At 38.9% G+C, this 24,625-nt stretch overlaps 1 protein-coding gene across 1 annotated transcript in view; it reads right to left on the reverse strand.

The window, feature by feature from the left end:
* The window catches only part of Adgrv1 (adhesion G protein-coupled receptor V1), a 510,986-nt gene that overhangs the window by 151,072 nt on the left and 335,289 nt on the right, over positions 1 to 24,625 (reverse strand). Inside the window, exon 84 of the mRNA XM_021208450.2 lies at positions 20,634 to 20,812. Coding sequence (XP_021064109.1) covers positions 20,634 to 20,812 — 179 coding nt within the window. The remainder of the gene's footprint in view (positions 1 to 20,633; positions 20,813 to 24,625) is intronic.

Consider the following 24,625-nt stretch of genomic DNA (forward strand, 5'->3'; position numbering starts at 1 on the left):
TTTTAACAGGGATCTCTCTCTCCCCCTCTCCCTCCCTCTTCCCTTCCCCCTCCTCCACTCCTCTCCCTCTGCCCCTTCTCCTCTCACTCTCCCTCTCTCTCTCTGAGATTCTCTTCTTTACTCTCCCCACACAGTACTCTGGCATCCTCTTCGCCAGCTTAGACTCTTCTCCTAAGACCCTGCTGTCTTCTTGTACTTAGCTTTAGAATTTAAAAAAAAAATGAGCTGTTGAATTAACCATATTTATATATGTTTATAAACCAATCACAAATGAACTCAGCCATAACTATTTCACTATTTTATCCTTAAGAAAACCACCAGAGTGTGACAAGTGTCACAATGTCTGCAGCACTATTACTATAATCAGTATCATTACTATTAGTATTATTACATTAGCACCACATATGCATGAGAAGTTGGTGAGAAAAAAAAAATCCTTATTTTCTTTCTAAGTACTCCAAAGGAATTTAGTAATTAAGCTATTTTAGATTGTTTTTAAAGGGGAGGACTCAGAATTAAATTTACGTAACTGGGAATATTTGTTTAGCTTTTCATTTGTTTTGTATTGTCAAACTGGCTGACCTTTCATGTTCTTTAATATCCCTTCAAGGAGTCCTCTTGTATTTCAGTATTACTCATGGGAGAAAGAAATGCAAAGATAATTAAATCACCTTATGCTTTCTTATCTAGCTCATTTCTCTAAGATTTCAAAGCTTTTGCAGGTAGCCATTTCCCCCCTCCAAGATGCTTTCTGTCTGATAGCAAATCCAAGGGCAGTGTATGATTTCAGCACCTTTCCTTCAAACACTGGCAAGGACTTCTGAAAAGGACTACAACGATCTAGGGATAAATTCAAGAATTGACAAATAGGACAATGTAAAATCTAAAAGTTTTTGTATAACAAATGAAACACATTCAAAAGCCACCAAAGATGATGGAAGAAAATCTAGGCTAGTATACATTGGGGTAAAAATTATTATCTAGAATACAAAATACTCAACGGAGGAAATACAGAGACAAAGTGTAGAGCAGAGATAGAATAAAAGGCCATCCAGAGACTGCTCCACCTGGGGATCTATCCCATATACNGACACCAAACCCAGACACTATTNCAGATGCCAAGAAGTGCTTGCTGACAGGAGTCTGATATGGCTGTCTCCTGAAAGGCTCTACCAGACCCTGACAAATAAAGAGACAGATGCTTGTGGCTAACCATTGGGCTGAGCACAGGTTCCCCAATGGAGGAGTTAGGGAAAGGATTGAAGGAGCTGAAGGGGTTTGCAACCCCATAGGAAGAACTACAATATCAACCAACCAGACCACCCAGAGCTTCCAGGGACCAAACCACCAACCAAAGAGCACACATGGATGGACCCATGGCTCCAGCTGCATATGTAGCAGAGGATGGCCTTGTAGAACATCAATGGGAGGAGAGGCCTTTGGTCCTGTGAACACCCTCATAGAAGCAGGAAGAGGGAGGATGGGATGGGGGTTTCCAGAGGGGAAACCGGGAAAGGGGATGATAACATTTGAAATGTAAATAAATAAAATATCTAATAAAAAATAAATAAAAATTTAAAAAAAAGAATTCATGAAGAACTCAAAAATTAAATACTGAGAAAGCTAATAATCTACTCCAATAAAAATGCTAATGAAAAGACATGGTTCTTAAAAGATGGACATTCAAATATATGAAAAAGTGTTCACTATCCTTAGCAGAGACACTTTAAAAGTATGCTGAGTCCTTCTCGGTCTAGCCAAAGTACCCATCTTTAAGAAAATCACAACCACAAGTGTTCCTGAGGATTAAAGAACAAGAGCTATATACACTCTTCGTGAGACACAACTGTTGGGATTCAGACAAGCAGCTGAGGTGCATATTTAACATACCAAAGCAGACCTGGTCCCCAGGTTCTCCCAGAACTACAACAGGGCATGGCTTCCATACCCTGTCCTCTGCCCTGGCCCTGAATTTTCCAGTGGAGGGGCTCGGCTTCCCCTCCCCCAGAAGCTCTTCCCTATGTAATCCAGACACCTGAGTCCACCTCCTACCCCTGTCTGCCACTGGCCCTTCTTTCTGCATTTTCCTTTGTGTGCCTGCTACTTCTCTTTTTCTCTTTCCCACCCCGTCTCCCTCCCCATGGCAACTTCCCTATCCCCATTCCTTGGACCAGTGAACCTGAATGAGAGCCGCTCCCAATAAACCAGTCTTTATACTTTAATTTGGCTTAAATTGGATCATTTCATCAGCAGAGAATAACTTATCAATAAGTTATTCCAAACACTATTGAAATCCAGTATAGAGGAACCTTATAGAACTGAAAATACATCTACCATGTGACCCAGTTACACATCCATGTACATATCTGAAGGCTCTAAGGAAGTATTTCCAAATCAATGCTTATTGAAGCATGATAGCCTGTTATAGAATCCAGCCCAAGTATTTGTTAGCAAGTGAATGAACACAAATGAAGATCATCAATTGTGAATCAGACTTTATATACAGACCTAAAAATCACAAAAATAGATGCTACCTTGGGGTATGGGGTGAAGGAAACTAGCAGCAGAGGGTTGGAAAGAAGGTAAAGGGTTGAATGGGTCTAGCACATGCTACCAATATGAAATGTCCCCACGACACCCACTACATACAACGACTATTCCCTGTGGACTAATAACTCCCCTTCCTGGCTTTTGTTCTGCCCTCCTCCCCTCTGGTACCTGGCTGAGCACACGTCAGTGTGATCATGAATTTTAACCTCCTCCAGTTCCCGGTTTATCAGTTGGAGGTCTAAGCTCTTCTTCCACTGACCTTTGTTTTCATATTATGGACGTTTCCTATGTTCTGCTTGTCCTCGCTGAGTTCATCAGCACAATACAGATGCTGGAGCATCTCCTTTGCTCCTTCCTTAAAACACTTTCCAATAGTTATATTTAACTTTAAACTTTGAAACTTTCTCTTGCTTCTCATTGTTCATGCTTGTGAAACATTATTTTTACTTTGCTTCAGAATTGATATTCTTAGTATGCACATGAATTTTAGTGTGCATACAAATTATGAGCAGAATTGCTGTGCTAATCACAGGTTCCACAGGAAAATAGCATTTCTTTTTTTTTTTTTTCTTTTTTCTTTTTGGTTTTTCAAGATAAGGTTTCTCTGTGTAGCTCTGGCTGTCCTGGAACTCACTCTGTAGACCAGGCTGGCCTCGAACTCAGAAATCCACCTGCCTCTGCCTCCCAAGTTCTGGGATTAAAGGTGTTCACCACCACACCCGGCTTGACAATCACATTTCTTGCTGGGAATTTCTCAGCTCTGTTTGGAGTACTAAACAAAATTATGTTTTCTTGATTTCTTCCTTTAATTTCAAAGAAATTTTCAAATATTCAAAAATATCACCAATTTCCCTGTCTCAAGTAGAACAGAATTGCCAGAGTGAATGTGAAAATAGCTATGGATCTTTGGTCGAGCCAGACACACAGGGTTATGGATTTATGGACAAGTCAGATACATGGAGTTTTGTTTCAGATGTACTATTGCTGATCACAGCCCGTCACAGTCGCGGCAATAGCAGTAAGTGACAGTTGAGTGCATAGGCCTAAACAGGACATTTGTAATAAGTAACACCTCCTTTAAGGCTGAGGGAATATTGTGGAATTGGGAATGGAAAAAAAATGTAAAGGCCAGAAGGTGGGAGAGAATACTGTGAAGTGATATTGGCTTTGTACCCACAAACCCTCGGCAACAGCGGTTACCACGAGGGACTGAGGGCCTGTCAGCACTCCCTCCTGAATAGCAGAGGGGCTTAGGAGACCGCATCACGCTCAGGGGAGCATATATGGGGGTTAATGGTTTCTGTGGGGAGAAGGAGTTATAGTTCTCAGTGATGTAGTTACTGATCAGTTGACATTGCTCAAGAAAATAACTTTCCATCCATGCAATCCTAATTAAACATAATGAGGCACAAAAAATGCACAAAATTAGGAAAGAACTTGTTGAGAGTAATATTAGTGAAAGGGAAAAGAAAGAAAAGAAGATATAATCAATGCAAAATGAATACATACACACAGAGAATCTTGATTATTACTGATAAGGAAGATAAAGTATGGTAGTAAACATGACCCTTTGATTAGCCCCTAATTAAATAGGTAAAATAGGATTAAATAGGCAAAATAGAAACTGTTTACCAGACAGAATCCACCATATTTGTAGACTTAAGGGAATACCACAGATCACATATGCTTACAACACATATTTTTTAACCAAATTTTTACATTATAGAAGGAGAATGCATATAAGGAAGGATGCAAGAAAGTGAAGATGAAATTTAACTTAATGGAAAACGAATACCTGGTTAATCATTGTAACATAAATTGTGAGGCAATAATATATTTCCTGAGATTTTATGTAAAATATAATAGCCAGAATAAATAGTAAGTTATTTAATATTATGACAAATAAAACAAATGAAGCTTACAATTAAATTAGGAACAAGTAGAAACTATTGAGAAAGTAGAAATAAAAACACCTATAAAAGAAATTGAAGATGATGTAATGTGGAGAAATGAACCAGGCTAAACAACCCTGATGCAGTTCAGAAAGTAAAGAATCCTTCAACACACAAAAGGGTAAAAAGAGGCTTAGAAAGTTTAAATTTTTGGACTACATATAAAAGAGAAATATAGCAAAAGATGGATAGTTTAGACTATAATTCAAAAATGTAAGCCATGATGGGGTAATTATTTTCATCAAGGATTACATAAGTGATAAAACCCTAATTAAACAAAAGCATAAAACGAATGAAGAATATGAAGAACTGTTAAGAAAATGACTCATGGCCAATACACATATAACAGTCCACTCACAGTTCATGGTCATTGTGATGGTTTACATATGCTTGGCGTAGGGAATGGCACTATTAGGATGTGTTACTAGGGGTGTGGGCTTTAATACCCTTGTCTTAGCTGCCTGGAAATTTTCAGAAAGAGGTGGAACTCTCAGCTCCTCTGGCTCCAAGTCTGCTTGGATGCTGCCAGGCTCCCACCTTGATGACAATGGACTGAACCTCTGAACCTGTAAGCCAGCCCCAATTAAATGTTATCCTTATAAGAGTTGCCTTGGTCATGGTGTCTGTTCAGAGCAGTATACACCAAGACAGTCATATGAAAACTAGCTCCAGCCACAGGGCTGTATACATATGTGCAAGAGCTAACTTGCTTAGTCCCTTGGAACTATAGCAAGAAGCATATATTGTGGAGCTGCGGAATCCTGAAAAAGACAAACAAAAGAAAACCTAGCTTGACAGATGTTTGCTTGTTTGCTTTTCTGGGTGTTTCAGTAGGGGTTGTCTGCATGAGACTTTAAATCTTTAAATTGTCAAACTGAGTAAAACGTGAGTGGGGCTGACTAATGGGGATCCTTCAACACACAAAGGACTAAAATATATATTACATAAAGGTTATATATATGTGTATATATATATATACATATATATATATACGTATATATATATACGTGTATATATATATGTATATATATATATATACATATATATATATATATAGAGAGAGAGAGAGAGAGAGAGGAGAGAGAATCCTTTATATAATAAAGAATTCTTCTGACCTTTCACTGAGGATTTGAGACATCACTTTGTCCTGCCTTTGAACTTAAACTTCAACCTCTGCTATCTTAGATCCCCAGCTTACCTAACTTCTCTGGTAGATTTCCAGAACTGATTGGTTCCCACTGTTAGCATTTTGTCTACGCTCTACCCCACAGTTATGTGGTAACATCCAGGTATGATCTACCACACAGTTACATGGCAACAGCCAGGTATGATCTACCACACAGTTACATGGCAACAGTCAGGTATGCCTGACTCACTATAGGGGCTGCTTTCCCCCTCCTCTCTCTCTCTTGCTCTTGCATGTTCCTCTCTTTCCTGTCTTCCTGTTCCTGATCTCTCCCCATTTTCCTCCCCCATCTCTCTCCTTCTCTGCCTCTCTCTGCCTCTACTACCCTCTTAACTCCTTTCCCCATTCCCTGAATAAACTCTATTCTATACTGTACCATCGTGTGTCTGGTCCCTCAGGGGGAAGGAATGTCTCAGCATGGACCCCCAGAGGTACCCCCATCCCCCATACCTTACCACACTTCCATAGAACATATCCCCTCTCTGTATAAACACATCACCTACAACCACAGAAGCCAAGTATTACTTATAAGAAATATCTGTTCATACACAGACATATTCTGTAGGGCTGTTCCTCTGAAACCATGGTAAAACATACCACATTTTCCTATGAAATTACAAATCTAATGAAAACCATAGCCAGACCTGGGTGTGTGCTGTGTAACTGTTGGTTACATGCAATATTACCAGGGCTGAAAATGCTTAATGTGTCTCGATACTACCCTGACAAATTCAGTATTTCTAAAGACAGTATTCTTCAATCTATCATTTCAATTCAGGGAATCTGATGATGACATGTAACAGCAAATGGACTACAGGTTGTATAAATAGTAAAACTGGTTGTTGGTGGTGGGAAGGATTTGATAAATTCTACCCTGAGATTGAGACAGAATGTGAACTTGATGTCACTCTGATACTTAGAATGATTAATCAAAATAAAAAGGATGTGAAACCCCTTTATCCCAATGTTGTCTCACAAACCAAGGAAAAACCAGCATGAGGTTAGACATGAGGCTCTTCTGAGGAAGACCTGCTCCATTGTCCCCCATGGAGGGTCCTGATGAGAAGAGGTAGTCCATGATGGTTTTAAGGGGTTAATTGTCATGAGTAGAGGCAGAGAACAGAAGAGAGAGTGAGAGAGTAGAGAAGTAGAGGCCAGCCATGGTCACAGGGAGTTAAAGGGGAAGAGAATGCAGAGAGAGTGGGAACAAAAGGGCAAGAGAGAGAGACAAGAGTAAGAAAATAAGGGCAAGAGAGTAAGAGAGTAAGAGAGGGAGAAGGGGGGCAAACAGCCCCTTTGATAGTGGGCCAGACCTACCTGGCTGTTGCTAGGTAACCATGGAGAGGAGCATACCTGGCTGTTGCCAGGTATCTGTGGGATTGGAGTCCAGACAGAATACCAGGAGCTTGGGGCATTGCCCTATGTGACTGATGGCCACAGAATTATGGAGCTGGGGCCTTGTGTCAGGAGCCTGGTGTCTGGGAGCTTGGCAAACTTCCTTCTGTCCCTTGAAGGGTTATCTGCTGGATTTCGGGGGTTTTAATCAAGCTCAACCAGAAAACAGGCTGCCTTTCATGGTCCCACAACTTCTACTAATAATTAAAAATTAGATAAAGCATAAAAATGGTCATTGCCATGTTATAAAGAAAAACAACGGAAATATCAAAATTTATAAAGGAATTTATCTTAAAAATACAACAGAGCATTATATAATTAATACATTTATTTTTGATAATGATTTTAATACAGAAAATACAGTTTAGTAAATAAAAAGAAAATTGCAAAATAGTACAGTGGTATTCTATAGAAACACCCACATGTTTATAGATGCTTATTCTAAGCATCACAGCACCCTGAACTAAGGCAGCACAGTAAGGATAGTAAAGTTAACGTGTGGAAAATATTTAAATTGGTGTCCCTGAGGTCAACATGAAGAACGTGCGTGTTGCCTAACAAGCTCCAGCAGTGTTCCTTTCTAATTATCGAGAGGCAGTATCCAGAAGACTGCTGGCTGCTTTTTCTTTCAACTTGCTAGTTTCATATGCATTTGAAATACCAAGTGGAATAGAGGATTACAAAACAAGCAATTGTGAACTACAGACATAAGAAAAGGGATGTTTGTGGGGTTGCACATCAGCTGATTTTTGTTACCAGTTTTATGCATAAAATGAAAAGCTTAGTCATTTTTTGTTTTTAGGAACTCACCATTAGACAGCATTTCCCTTTCTCATTTATGATTAAAATGAACTCCAACTTAGGTTAGAAACTTCCGAGTTTCAGAAACATCAGATTATGTTTCCAATTTAAATGACTAAGAATCTTGCAAAAGAAGAGGCTAAACATGACATCATTAAACTTTCAGAAGGATTGGAGAAATTAAACTACTCTTCAGGAACACATATGGCCAATGTGTATAACTTGTGTCTGATGAATTCCATATAACTACTACTTCATGTCAAATGTGTATCACACACTCCCACGGTCAGTGTTCAACCATTGTTCTCTCTTGTGAGCCAAGTACTAACCACCCATTTTCCCAGCATACATCATGCCACTTAGTTTATAGCAGTCTCATGACAGACCTACTATACCTGTTCTATAGCTAGGGAATTTCATACACATGGGTGATTGAGTCAGGATTTAACTTCTGTTCATCTACCTTCAAAACTCTGCTAAGCAATGGACAGCCATTTAATCTAACAAACAAAACTTTACAATCACATCTCGATATATATTTAGCAAAAATGCTCACTGAAGTGTACATTTAATAGTCACTAGAAAGTCCCAGATGCCAGAGACGTAAGAGGGAGCACATTAGCTGAAATACCCAACAAAGGAGAGATAGAACCTGAAGAGATCATATCCAGTGGATAGGCATGACCCTTGGTTGAGGGATTTGACCACCCACTTACCTCAAAAATATTAATCCAGCATTCCTCCTGTCAAAAGGAAGATAGGAATAGAGACTTAAGGAAAGGCTATCCAGAGACTGCCCCACCCAGAGATCCATCCCATCTGCAAACAGCAAACCCAGACACTATTGCTGATGCCAAGAAGTACTTGCTGACAGGAGCCTGGTATAGCTGTACCTGGAGAGGCTATGCCAGAGTACACATCACATCTGACCAATACATATGTGGATGCATGTAACCAAATATTGGACTGAGGGCAGGGACCCCACTGCAAAAGTTAGGGCAAGAACTGAAGGAGCTGAAGGGGTTTGCAACTCCATAGGAAGAAGAACAATGTCAATCAACCAGACTCCACAGAGTTCCCTGGGACTAAACTACCAACCAAAGAGTACATATGAGGGGACCCATGGCTCCAGCTGGATAGGTAGTAGAGGATTGCATTATCTGGCATCACTGGGAGGGGAGCCCCTTGGTCCCGAGGAGGCTCGATGCCCCAGCATAGAGGAATGCCAGGGTGCTAAGGCAGCAGTGGGTGGACAGGTAGGGAAGCACCCTCATAGAGGCAAGGGGAGGGGGAGGAGCTAGGAGGTTTGTGGTGGGGAAACTGCGAAGGGGGATAACATTTGAAATGTAAATAAATAAAATAACCAATAAAAAATGAAAAAACATTAAAATATACAGAACTTAAAAGACATTTCTTCCTTGTTATTTACTTGCTTTATTTTATAATGATATGGACAAAATCATAGGTTCAGATCTCTGAGAATTGAGTATTTGAATTATATTCCAGTTCTACCAATATCTATTTAGATAAGACACAAGATAATTTTACTACATATCTCAATCGCCTTGAAGACATATTCATCAGATGAATAGCACATACATATTTTATTATAAAATTAGTATCTTATTTAAGGTGGAAAATATTTAAGGTGGAGTCACAGATACTAAATAAAGAATGTTCTGGGGATGTTGCTATGCTTCTACTGTGTAACTATAGGTATTAGTCAATAAAATCATATAATGGAAATAAACTAAGAGGACATATTTGAAGATGATAAAGTTGTATCATGAAAAATTCTTAGGAAATCAATAACACTCAGTAAAAGGATATCATAAAGGATAAACAATTTGCATACAGAATCAATGACCTTCCTGTTATACAAAAATCTAAAGGAGTTCAATCAAAATGAGTGACCATTTGTCCACAATGCTGTGACATAAGATTGGATGTAGTCCTTTATAGAGTTCCTGTTGTACAGATTCCAGTTGTAACGAGCAGGATCCAGGAGTAGCCAGAGCAACCTAAGCTAAGACTGCAGGTTGTGTTTATCAGTGAGAGAGAAGGGTAGTCTGTAAAGCTCACGTTGTTCCCAGGGACTGAGACTGAAACTGGGTAAAACATCCTGAGCATTAGCAGAATGGAATGAGCTGCAGATGTACAGACTTTGATGACCAGCATGTTTACAAGTGAGGAAGTGCCCAAAGATAACAAGTCTTTGACAGTGATCTGAAACGTGCTGTACTTGAAGAATGCGCCTAGATCTTCAGGAAAACAAGCTAGATGCTACCAGCCCTATGTTCCATAGGGTCCTTGCTGCCCCTGCACACTGGTGAGTATCTGCACTCATACTCTATTAACTAGCTTATACTGAACAACTGGAAAATAGCCACACTTTTCCTTGGGTTGTCGTTGTCTTCTTGACTACTACAAACAACGTGCTGACAAACATTATGGAAGGCACAATTTCTCTTCAGCATCTGAATGCTTGGAAAATGCTTGTTAAGTTCTCTATGTGTACATATGTATGTGTGTGCTTATTCAAAAGTGACAGTACACCCCCCAAACCAGCAATCCATCAAGAAGTGCTGACATCATTCCTCTTCTTAGATGCATAGGTGCCCTTTCCAACCCTTAAACAACAGGTCAAACAAGCTTCCTGTATTTATAAGCATTTTAAAATATCCTCATATCATATTTCCTATAGAAAGCAATTGCTACTTAGTGCTAATTTAGAATATGAAGATATATAATCTATATTGATAACATTTTTAATGGAGCTAGAAAAATTAGATTGTTTCTAGAAACTGAAAAATTTGTAAGGTGGATAATTCCATTCAGGCGCAGGACGATGGGGGTAGGTTAGAACAAAGATTTGTTAAAAGAATCAAAATAGATCATGAAACTGGGCTTCTAAGAACTCGGAACTTAATCATAACTCAAAGAATATTTATTGAATGTGAACTGCCACCAAAGAAAAAAAGCAAGCATTTTGAAAGCACAAATAACTTATCACCATTATTACATCATTTTTTCTATTATTGATATTTGTTAACATGCTGGGCTCTTGCTGATTAGAGGAAGAAATAATGAAACGAAGAACCCATGGCTGTACAGGTACCAGGTCCTAGGTCTCAGTTAAAAATCTACCTATTATTGTGGCAAATGGACATAGTAGTAAAACAACTTTTAATGGCATCATTACACCCATAGATTAGCACATCATTCAACCCTCATTCGAGAAGCTTCTTCTTGCAGAAGATGGGAGTTAATAAGGAGATCCATAATTGGTCAATGTGCAGAAAATAAGACTATGGCCTGTGCCATCTCCATACTGTATCCACATCAAGGCTCAGGTATCACAACAGAAGAGCAAGCCAATATGTTCTATGAGTCAGAGGCAGTGAGTGACTATAAGATAACAATGTTTTGGACACAATATGGGAGATGCAATTATGAACTCACCGTGATCTTGACAGAATGCACACCACCTGTACAAGATCGAACCAGTCCAAGTCCCATTATGGAAGGGGTGAGTGGGGCAGGAAATTTTACAGTCACACGAGGAGCTATCTGTATCTGATAAATGCTGGGAAGGGAGACTTAGCTGTCTTTACTATTATGGCCTTTATCAGGTTGGTCACTCTCTAAAGCAGGCTGCACACCCAAGAGTCTTTGGGAAGCTAAATTATATCACAAGTTTTTCTTTCTTTGTCTCTTTCTTCTTTTCTTTTCTTTTCTTTTCTTTTCTTTTCTTTTCTTTTCTTTTCTTTTCTTTTCTTTTCTTTTCTTTTCTTTTCTTTTCTTTCTTCTCTTTCTCTTTCTTTCTTCTCTTTCTCTTTCTTTCTTCTTTCTTTCTTTCTTTCTTTCTTTCTTTCTTTCTTTCTTTCTTTCTTTCTTTCTTTCTTTCTTTTTTTCAATTTTTTTAAGGAGTGAGTCTATGAAGTCCGGGGATAGGGAGTTTGGGGTAGATCTGGGGGTAGTTTGGTTAGGGGAATGACTATTGTGCAGCCTTCAACAAGCTAAATAGACCTTAAGTGCTTGCCATGGTCGGTCTTCACTGACCTAGCCAACCAAGGGTGCAGTCTCCTGCTTTGCAGCACCTGCAATTTCCTGCAGGAGCAGACAGCCTGCTGAGCTGGGTTTGCACATAATGCAGCTGAAACAAAGGGTGGATCTGTGGGCTTTCCCTATATAAACACAGTGCTAAACATTAAACTTTGAGCCTTGACCAGAAACCTTCCTCTTGGCTTCACCCTTCTCTCGCCCACTTTTCCTTTCTCATTTCCAGCCTCCCTTTCAGGTGTACCCAGTTCAACCAAAGCTGCTGGACAGCTACAGAATATGATCAAAATAAATTGTATTTATTTATATAAATTAATAAAATATTTTAAAAGAAAAATACAAGAAAAAATTAAGACAAATGGTGTTGCTGTCTTCACTATAAATTGTATGGATTTAGCCGGGCGTGATGGTGCACACCTTTAATTCCAGCACTCGGGAGGCAGAGGCAGATGGATTTCTGAGTTCGAGNCCAGCCTGGTCTACAAAGTGAGTTTCAGGATAGCCAGAGCTACACAGAGAAACCCTGTCTTGAAAAACCAAAAATAAATAAATAAATAAATAAATTGCATGGATTTAAAACTTATTCCCAGTCTCTCTATCCACAAGTTTTCACATGAGTTGGGTCCCACATGAGTATCATAGTCTCATTCTGAGACTGGAATTTCTTACTTTTTTTGAGACTGCACTCCTTACTGTTGCTGTGACATAATATACGGACAGTGACAGAATCATATTAAAGAAGAACAGTTTATTTGGGCTCAGGGTATAGTCTATTGTTGCGGGACAGTCTTAGTGACAGGAGCTTGAGGCCATTTGTCATGGTACACTTCCATCTCCATCTCCATCCACAGTCAGGAAACAAGACCAGTGCTTACATGGCGTTGTTTTGTGTTCAGTTCAGGATCCCTGCCCATAGAATGGTGCCTCTTACATTCAATGTGAGTACTTCTGCCTCAGTCAATCAAATGTAGACAATCTCTAACAGGCATAGTAGAAGTTTGCCTCCAATATGATTCTAGACCCTGTCTAGTTAACAACCATTATTAAACACCTACCTCAAGACCATATTCTTTTTATGGCTTTGAATCAGTTCTATATTTTGTATATTTCCCTTCAGTTTGTTTTCTTTTACCTGTAGTAACCAGAGCCAACCAAAGAAAAATAGATGCTGACTGCTAAAGTTACCCAGCATCAGCCATCAAATGAGAGCATCTCCAGATGCTGCAGTACTCAGTGACCATCACTCAAGGGGAAATTATTTGTTTTTGTCACTCTCTGAGTTAAGTATCAATCCACCATAGATTGTAGGGGGGCTTCTTCTAATAACTGTAAGTAGAGTGTATTTCCCCCAGAAAGCCACAGAATTTTCTGTCTAAATGACAAAGAATCAAGTTTAGGTGTATGTTCTGTTTTCTGTGCTATGGAAGAAAAACGCATTTACAGCTTTCTAGCTCTTTGTGCCTTTCTCCACCTGAGGTTGTGTGAATTAAACTAGCTTCACCAATTCATTAGGCATGCCAAGTTAGACATTGATCTTTTATGCACAAAGAAAGATTAATTTCTTATAAGATTTGGTGACTCCGGTGTTTAGATATTTAGTATTTTTTGATAGTTTCCAGGTATATCACATGTTCTTAAACTAATTATTACTGGGTGAGACAGGGGATATACAGGCAAGAGAGAGGTTACAGAAAAGAAAGGGTGAGGGAGATGGAGAGAGATTAATTATATATAGAGAGAACTAAAACTTTCAGTGAATTTTCATTTATATAAATTTGTGTTGGACTGTTAAATGGTTTACTTTTCCTAGTTCATCTCTTTTCACTCAAGGATAAGTCAAAACACACCTCACTCATTAGGTCATCCAACCATTATGTATGTGGGATTATGTAGTGATGTCCATGTTGAATCTCAAGTTGCCAATCTGACACAAACAAGCGGTTTTAGTATAGTGTCATTGATGCTGTCACAAGACTCTTGAATGAGAATGAGTCTACTCAGTCTCCTGTATAGACTAAAGGAGGTATGTTTCACTCTGAAGATAGGTATTCATAAAATTGATACTTAGGATGCCACTCTGAAGAAAAATAGTGATGTCCTAAGTAAAGAAAAATAATTTGAATTATAAAATATATAATATTAGAGAATGTGACACACATTCATCAGTGAAGGGTAACAAAGGAGGATGTCTCGGAACAATGACCTCAGAAGGAGGATCAGCAGCAGTGTCCAGTGGTGGTGACATGCTGAGCCATGACCTGCAAAGTTCTGAAAAGCACAACCGGGATTAAAACACCAATAATTCGGTGACTATTACAACAAGACTAAGTTACAAATAAGGAATTGTGTTAGGCAACCTGTCATACCAAAGGTAAGAGAGGCTAGAGCTCAGCTATGGTGGGAAAATAGGGGAAGATTTAAAATAAGACATGCACTAGAAAAAGTTATGAGTTAAGAGTTGGTCTGGGAAATATTTCCTGCTTGTAGGATATGGGCAAGAAGAGACAGAGCTTCAAGCTCCAAGATATAGCTAGCTAGCTAGCTAGCTATAGATATAGATATAGATATAGATATAGATATAGATATATAGATAATCTTGTACAAAATAATGGGCTTCATTATCACATTTTCACAGATGGATATAATGTATTTCTATAATTGCCCAAGTCTCTCACATACCCACTACCCCCTTGTCTTCATTCCTTTCTGCCCTTTCAGTAGTCTCAATTCTTCATGAACCTTTACCACTAGTTTCTACTGAGAGAGAAAGTACATGACTCTTGTCTGTGCTTTTCACTGAAAAGCCCAACTCCTAGTTCTATCCAGGCGTGATTCATTCTTCATAGATGAGTAATATAGCAAATTGCTTCATCTGCTCATCTGATGATAGGTACTTGGCTGATCCTATGACACGGATGCTGTGAATAGGGCAGCAATAGTAGAGGCAGACAACTAGCACTCCTGTATGCTGCCATAATCCTTCTGGTAAATATGCACGGGTGGGATAACAGGATAACGAGGGGTAATTTTAGTCTTAAGTTTTGAGGAACTTCAAAGCTAGCTTCAGTTGTTACTGAACTAATTTATGTTTCTACTGACAATGCAGAAAGGGTTCTGTTTCTCTCTCAGCCACAGCAACATTTATTCCTATTGCTTCTTTAATGATGGCTACTCTGGTTGGTAGGAGTTAAAAAAAATCTCCACATAGACTTAGCTTGTGTTTATATTAGTTCATTTTTTGAAATTTTAGATATCCAATGCATCTTTATGAAAAACACATTTATCAGATATCTGAATATATGCTATAGAGGCATTAGATTCAGACTATAAAAAGCAAACCACAGAAAATAGTAGTGTAGCAATAATAGTAGCTAAGAATGTTTCTGAAGATGATATGAAGACAAACATAGTTACTGAATATTGATATTTTCAGTGATTCACTGTATCATTACTTCCAAAATATTACTTCTAAATTATAGAAATTACTTAGTAAAAATTTTGGTTTGGGCTATCCTTAACATAAGTTATTAGCCAGTAAATTACTACACACACACACACACACACACACACACACACACACACACACACACACACACTCAATAGAATCTATCTTAAAAAATCCTAACTAACCAAATAAAATAACTTGTATAATATTCATCCTCCCACCTGTGGCAACTAGAAAACACAGATTAAAATTTAATCAAAATGAAACAAACAAAATTAGTGTCTGAAGGCACTGGCAAGCTGCTCTGGCAGCAAAGGCTTGAGACCCTGGCATTTTGTGAAGAGTTCCCTTAGATGAGCAATGTATTCTGCACAACACATTCTCCCTCAAGACCATTCACAAGTTCCTAATGGATAGCAGCTGCAGATTTAGGAAAGAAATGGGGCTGATGGGAAGGAGTTGGTTTAGTGGCTCGAAAGAGCCAAAAAGCCAAGTTTCAAACCCTTCAGGAAAGAGAACCAGTAAGAACACAATATGCGCCAGCTCACTGGCCCAGCAGGTGAAGTATGGCCTCTAAATCCAACAATGGGAATTCAATCCCCAGGACCCAGATGATGAAAGAGAACTGACTCCTATAATGTTGGTCTCTAACCTTCATTTGCAAGCCGTGGCTTGCTCATGTGTACATCCACATGTATACATGCATGCCTACACCCTCCACCTCCACAATGAATGTGAAAAAAAATTATAACACAATACCACAGGAAAGTAGGTGCAAAGAAATTACCAAAACATTGAGAAATTTCCCCTTCAGGTATTTTCTGCTTCATTGGAGGGTAACTTAAGAAGATGCAAAATAATATCCAAAAAGAAAACTGGACGTGGGGTCCCAACAGCAAAAGCATCAGTAAGTACTCCAATTTCCCTGACTGATAAAGCTTGCTCAGGAGAGAGAGAGAGAGAGAGAGAGAGAGAGAGAGAGAGGAGAGAGAGAGAGGCAGTCACAGAGAGACAGACAGAGATACAGACAGAGACATAGAGAGAGGCACAGAGAGACACACACAGACAGACAGACAGAGATAGAGACACAGAGAGAGACAGAGACACAGAGAGACAGAGAGAGGGGATAAAAGTATTAATAAAAAGAATGGAAAAGGAGAGATCACTGGAGCTTATAAACATTAACATGTGCTTGGCTAAATGAGATGGAAAATTTCATAGAGATGGCAACTTACCACATTCTTAAAGCTGGAAAGAGGTTATGAATAGTGAGATACTTTAAAGAAAATGCAATGCTAATTAAAAGCAACCCTGTGAAGAATAACCTTAGGAGTGGACGGTTTCACACACACTGTCTTCCAACAATCTAATGAAGATATGACATTAGACCTTTGGTATCTTTTATGAAATCAACATGACCTTCAACTTGACAAACTACTAGAAAAGTAGGAGCTTTTACCTATTAAAGCCTTAGAGGTTAATTACAAAAATCTCCTCACAAGAAAGCAGTTCATAACTGCCAAGCCATCGCCATTCAGAAGATAACTACCATGCATTTCACATATCCACAGTTCCTCCCAAGAGGCTTCAAGGCAGCATGCTATGACATAAAGATGCAGGTTTACAATACTTTAATACAAATAAAAACTCATGTCTGCTCTCATGCTGAGACTGTAGCTCTATTTGTCTGGTAATGAAGAGGAATGTTGTATGTGAATTAGGAAGAAAAGAAATTGCAATATAAAGGTTAGCCACTTTGGGTCTCTAATTCTAACTATTAAAGCCATCAGTAGAGTTAGTGGGCCTTTCATTTACTACTGTTAAGCTGCTGGCAGACAGCATTTCATTTCATTTCATTTATTTATTTATTAGTTTGAGAAGGTAAGCATTTTACGAGAAGGTTCTTTCAGACATTCTTGTGTAGCTCTTCTCTGACAATCATTTTGGAAGCATCAAGAGACCTGGCAAATGTAGAAGTGGATGCTCACAGTCATCCATTGGATGGAGTACAAGGTTCCCAATGAAGGAGCCAGAGAAATACCCAGGGAGCTGAAGGGAACTGAAGCCCTATAGGAGAAACAACAATATGAACTAACCAGTACCTTCAGAGCTCCTTAGAACTATACCACCAATCAAAGAAAACACATGGTGGAACTTGTAGCTCTAGCTATATTTGTAGCAGAGGATGGCCTTGTGGGTCATCAATGGGAGGAGAGGCCCTTGGTCCTATGAAGGCTCTATGCCCCAGTGTAGGGGAATGCCAGGACCAAGAATGGGAATGGGTGGGTTGGGGAGGGGGGAGGGGATAGGGCATTTTCGGAGGGAAAACTAGGAAAGGGGATAACATTTGAAATGTAAATAAAGAAAATATCTAATAAAAAATAAAATAAACATTGAGAGAGAGAGAGAGAGAGAGAGAGAGAGAGAGAGAGAGAGAGAGAGAGAGAGTGTGTCTTAGGCCATGAGCTTTGCCATTATGGTTCCCATCCATCAAGGCTAAGAAGATATGTAATGCATTACTAAAATCCTTCCCCCAATAAGTCCTGCTTGCCAAAGAGTTCATAAAAGAAAGTAGCTGCCACCATGAGCTCTTGACTCAAGATCCCATTAAGTTTAACAAAGAATCATGCAGAAACCTTAAAAATTAACTTGTACCTCAAAATTTAGTAGTAAGTGTGTTTACTGTAGTTTTTAAAAGACACAGATTGCTATCTTCTAGAAATTATATGAATAAAATCCAATACCATAACATAATCTCTATGAGAGGTTCTTTTTCACTCAATGAAAAGATAAAATAATTATAAATATAAATATCACATCCATTGTGTATGTGCGCATTTGAACATGTGTCACATGGATTGCCTTTGGCTGCATGTGTGGCAGCATTTATATCATGGCTGTGTATGTGTAGAACATCTCCGTGCACATTAATAACAAGCACTTACTATTTAACTGTTCAGAAGCAACATGATGCTAGAATGCCTTCTTCTTATACAGGATTTCATCTTTCAATCATTTTCCATGTCTATTAAGTAACTGATATTTTCACAAAAACCTTTGAGGAAATAACAGGCAACACTGCTCTCATAAGCTTATGAGTAGCTTATTTCTCATTTCAAATTTTACTTTTTCTCTCATTTTCATTTGAGCAAAAAAGCTGGTTAAGCTTTATAATCACAAGAGTTCTTTTGTGGTTTTATTTTTAAATAAAAGGGACTAAGTCTTCATAGCAGTAATACTATATCAGGTTCTGTGTGTGTGTGTGTGTGTGTATGTGTGTGTGTGTGTGTGCACGCATAGAAGCATTTCAATTTAATATTATAAATGATTAGCAAGAATGCCTAGGAAAGACATCATCTTGTTGCTAAGTTCATCATAAATACTTTTTCTGACTATGTAGTTGGTGTTTAGGCATCTTCGGGTTGATGATGCCCACTACTCTGTATTTCCACTGAAGACATACAACAGCGGAGTTTTTCTTTCTTCTCTTTAAAACAACATTCTTATAAATCATTTTCCTCTAATAGAGTAGAAAAGCATACATGACTACAACATTTTCTTGTGTTACTAAAATTTGATTGCTTTAGAATTCCTTTGTTAGTAGTACTGTGCTATAAAAAGAGAATCTCTTCTTTCTGTTAAGGCACAAGCAAGAGGCAAAGTCTATCCATGCTTCTGCTCTCACGTCTACAGTCCACACAAAGGGAAGAGTAATACTGGAAAGGACCACTAGGCTGGTTGGCTAGAAGTCTGCAAGATTCAAGGTCATAAGTAGAAGGACTGGTTCCAACCCGACCAGGGAGGTCAGTTTCAGAACACGCCTCGACAGTTGACTGGAGCAGAGTCAGAACTGTAAGAGGGCTTTTAAAAGATGGGCTCACTGTGTCTTTGGCTTCATCCGTCTCTCCTGTCCCTGTTGATGTCCCATGTACAGAACAACAAACTAAGGCAATGCTGCAACTCTTTGGCCAGTAACTGCTGTTCTTCTCTTCTCCCCCATGTTCTATCCTTGTTCTTCTTTAGTGTCTTTAATGCAAAGAGCAGATGGAATTGGGGCTGGAGCATCAGGTGGGGCATTCATGGCGAAAGTATAACTATTCACTGGATCTATACTTTCCCAGCCATCTCACCCCCGACTTCCTCCATGCCTTCCTGTTTTTTTATGGGCCTGTAATGTACTACACCATATTCAATATATGCTGTATGTAAGGACTGGTGCTTTCTTGTTCTAAAGGAATACAGAACTCTGTAAGTACTATTACTCCACAGACAGAGGCAGTACACATCCCCAAATGTGTACAAGCAGCTAGAAAAAAAGCTTAATCCCTGGGTAAAGTCTCAAGCCAAAGGAAAAATTTAAGACATTTTTTTGGTCTCTTTTTCTCACAGAGAAAACATCAATGTGTTAAAAACCATCTTTGGATTTTACCATCATGCTTTTCAAATTTGTCCAATCAATGCTCCTTCACTTCCTTCTCAGGTGAAGAAGCGTCAGACTAGTGAAAAACTTTCAGAAATATTATGAAAAAGGAAGCTAATGTCTTCCCAAATATGATAAAAAAATTTTTAATGCAGTTTTTTGAAGTTTCTTTTGGTGTTTATAAACCTTTTGTGAGTTCATGCCAGTTTTTTATTCAGTTGTTTTAGGTAAAGTTATAAAAGATTTCAAGCTTGAAGATTAAGATCTTTGCATAGTTTAATACTTAGTCCTGTGTATACTTGATTCAAGAAATTACAATTGTATTTTTTTCTTAAATAACTAAACGTGTATTGTGTTCTCTGCAGATGAAATCCCAAACCTGCTACTGAAGGTTCTATAGGAGCAGACACCAAGAGGCTACTGATGAACATTGCCTACTTCAAAGGACAGCGGAAAGCTTAATTTGAGAAGAAACCAAATGGGTTTTATCTTTTCCCATCAATTCATTATTTTCACATGATTTGACTTACCACAGTCTGTCTACTCTGGATTAAACTGGAATGGTAGATAATGAAATCTACCATTGGCTACTTAGTACCTCTCAGCAGAGAAAACTGTGCTTCTTCAGAGGCAATGGTTTATCTTTAAAGAATCAATAAGTAGGGAAAGCACAGCTGGAGAAGGTGCACCAGGAAAGCAAAGATCTCCTGGAATGCCTGCACTTAGACCTCTAGTTCCGGCCATGCCCACTATCTAGGAGGAAACCGAGTAGTAAAAGAACAGAAGAACTAAGAAGGCAGTGAGCTGCACAGACATACTCACAGGTCACCATGAATAAGTCCATAGATCTGCGGCATGCTCCGATGATAGATTCCTCTCAAAATAAGTACGAGGAGAATCACCACGAAAGACGGAAGCCCCCAGCTGAGAAGGCAGAAGAGCAGGCACCGCCTCTCCGTGTGCTCGTCATTCACCACCAGCACGTACCAGAAGTTCACAGACTACGGAAGGAAACAAGATGCCCAGGCTCCACATTAATGGTACAGGACATGACAGCACTGGTTCACACTACAGACTCACTTGGTGACAAAGGGTAAAGACCAGCTTAATTAAAACTGTTTGAGTTAGATTTTTGTTTTAGCTAAAACATTCCTTTATTTCATATTGAGGCATTAAAAACAACTCTGGGAACACAAGAAAATATTGAGTTTATTGTCCTTTTTCTCTTTCCCCTTCGTACTTGGCTCTGTATTAAACTTTATCATTATCATCCGAGACTTTCTTATAAATCTGACTTGGAGAAGACAAACACCATCATCCAAACCACCTTCCAACATGAACAAATTCATGATGAGAATAAATAAACAATGGCTCTGGACTTTCATGATTTTTTTTGACACCTAATGCATGAGAGGGCCAAGCACTGCTCTTATGAGTGGTGATGCCCATGAGGAGGGCCAGGTTCCATCTCAAGTGTTTGTGTGTGTGCTCAGGGGAGGGGGGGCAGTTGTGCAGCACAGAATCAAAACCACAATGTGACTGTGAATGGAAAAAATACAAACATGCCCCAATCATGAAAGACTATGATCTATTTTGTTTTGCTTCTACTTCCTTGTTTATTCACTTGACTAATATTTACCAAGAACTTAGTAAGTGTCAGGGATCAGGGTAGCCACTAAGGATGGAGCATTGAAATGGACAGGGAGGTCGTTACTATCTTGAATCATAGATGCTAACAAGATGACATCCAATAAGTAAGAGAAACAATTATAGTAAAACCACATCACATGTCTTTGAGTTTTAAGATAAAAGTATAAAAGGAGCCAGTGTATACTAGGAAGCTATGGGAACAGATTAGTTAGCTGATATAAAGAAAATAAGGCATGTAAATATTATTACTGGCTCCAAATACCACATCAAACATACGTCAACATCAAATCTAGAAGTTATGTTTTCTGTCTTTTACAATCTTCCCTGTTGAATAATTTCTTGCTTAGCTGTCATTTAGTACAATAATAAAATTGACTGTTGCATCATATACCATAATATCTACTCCCTACAAAATTCATCCTCCTCAATTTAACATGGTGGAATGTGGGGATAAATACATTTCACACATGTGTGTGGCTCAAGGTGGGAGAAGATGGCAGAGTGGCAGCCTTGGACAGGTTCTGCTTGTCTTAATGCTTAGGCAAAGATTTTTAAATACTGTTTACTGAGGCTTCTGAGCAAGATCCTATCTGGACTGTTTCAGCCTTGAGGGATTATACTAGGCTAAACTTGGGAAAAATAAAAATATTTGGTTCCTTGGAGATTTTTGTCTTTGAATTTATTTCCTTATCTTTATGTATATCTGCATATATCTGTAATTATAAAGCATGTTTTGAATTGTTGCTTATGCAAATTTGTTCTAACTCCTATTTAAAAGTGATTAAGCCCAAAGCTTGTGTTATTCCCAAACTCCACCTCCTTCTACTCTTAGCATAGGGTGTAGACTCAAACTGGTAGACTGTGCTGAGTGCTGAATGCTGTGTGCTGAGTGCTGTGTGCTGAGTGCTGTGTGTTGAGTGCTGTGTGCTGAGGTAGTCAGTGTTGGCTATTAGAGGATGAAAAGTCACCAACTTACCTAACCATCCCTACAGAAGCACCAGCTGTTTCTATTGGAGTGAGTCTATGGGAATTCACATTGAGGCATACTAGCACTGCAGAAGGGTCAAGTGTCTGGATGAAGAGCCATTTGTGAATGACTTCTACAATGATTCATCATGGTGAAGCTTGGAAATCTCCTAAATGTCTGCTTTTGCACAGGATGACTACACAGCTAGGGTAACTGAACCTTCCAGTGACATTGTAGCCACTGTTAGACATTTGCCACAGGCTTAGCTGAAAGAAAGATGAGAAGATGAGGTATTTTCCAGGTTCATCTTTGCAGTGTATCAGCAATGTGGCTGGTTTCTCAGTGATCCAATTCAGGAAAGCAGCTCTAAATAGTAGAAACCTTTGCTAGTTTGAAAAAAAAAAAAAAGCAAATGCCTCCTTTCTTAACAGGATCCACTCACTGAAATATACTGTGAAGAAAGCATTTCCTCTTATGTACCATTTTTGATATTATAGAATGGAAATGCTATATAAAAATGCTTTAGTTGTTCTAAACAAACCATGTGGTATAGATGTAAGATTATCTCTAGCACATTTAAGCTTTCCTGAATTTTATTTGTTTGTAAATTTATTTTTATATAATGTTTTAAAAATATTATTTTTATTTGTATGTGTGTGTGTGCCTGCAGAGGCCATGATCCCCTGAATCCCTCTCCTAAGCCCTGTCTCTCACCTCTCCCAACCACACACATTTCTCACCCCACCCAACCATGCACAGTATTGGATCGGCAGCTTCATGTGCCACGTGGTCCTGCATAGCTGGTCACTGCTGGTTTGGTCAGGGATAGAAGCCTGGTTGAGTCTGGACCATTTTCTTTCACTGAATCACCTTGCAATCCCATAATCATCTGTGTTGTTCATGAAAAAAAAAGGGAAATATGAACTGTGTCATAGCTGTGCCACAAGAATAGTCTAGAGAGGAAATGTTACTGCAGAGAAGATAGACAGACAAAGATAGACAAACTGCACTAGCAGCTTTGGCTGAGTGAGTGATCTTATACACTTACCATTTTCATGATCTTAATATTCGTTTACATCAGCTTAACTTGATTTTCTTTTGTCTTCTAACCTCTCTCTCTCCTCTCTCTCTCTCTCTCTCTCTCTCTCTCTCTCTCTCTCTCTCTCTCTCTCTCTCTGTGTGTGTGTGTGTGTTTGCACGCGTGGGTGCGGGTGCACTATGTGTGTATTAATGAAGCTAAAAGATGATAGAATGGGAACTTAACCACCTTCCTGTCCTTAAAATCACAGCTCCTCCTTTGTAATATATAAGAGTATTAAAGTCATAGTGGCACATGCCTCTAATGCCAGTAGTCAAGAATTGAAGGTTACCCTTGGCTATATAGTCAGCTTTAGACTAGCCTGAGCTAACTGGGACCTTGTACTAAATAAACAAATAACCCATAACTAATTATATTTAAATTTATTTCCATAGAAGTTCATAAGTACTAGTTTTAGTATCCTGCTCATAGACCTTATTTTCTTATCTTTTTACAACCTGCACACTTTACATTTGAGTGCAGATCCACGCTTCTAGCATCTTCTGCCCTTAGAAGCATGTGTAGGTGTGTCCATCCTCTGCCCTTAGATTTATGGCCATGTTTAATAAAAAATGAAAGAGTTACTAGCATGTAAATGGCTAAAGTCTAACTATAAGCTATTGCAGATTAATTTTTATACGTTATATACAAAAATAAATTTTATAGTATTTTGAAAAATGCTTTTCTGATAATCCTTATTGAGAAAATCAACTAAGCAAAGATGCACATATTTTTGAATACCATTTTAACTGAATCTAATAACTATGTTTTGAAATTTTTTATTGGCTATTTTCTTTATTTACATTTCAAATGTTATCCCCTTTCCTGGTTTCTCCCCTCCCGAAATCCCCCACCCCATCCTACCTCCCCCTGCTTCTGTGAGGGTGTTCCTCCATCTACCCACCCACTCCCACCTCCCTGCCCTTGATTCCCCTACACTAGAATATCTGTCCAGCCTTCATAGAAACCAAGGGCCTCTCCTTCCATTGATGCCTGACAAGGCCATTCTCTGCTACATATGCAGCGGGAGCCATGTGTGCTCCTTGGTTGATGGCTTAGTCCCTGGAAGCTCTGGGGGGTCTGGTTGGTTGATATTGTTGTTCTTCCTATGGGGTTGCA

Source organism: Mus pahari, chromosome 11, assembly GCF_900095145.1.
Source record: "Mus pahari chromosome 11, PAHARI_EIJ_v1.1, whole genome shotgun sequence".
Lineage (NCBI taxonomy): Eukaryota > Metazoa > Chordata > Mammalia > Rodentia > Muridae > Mus > Mus pahari.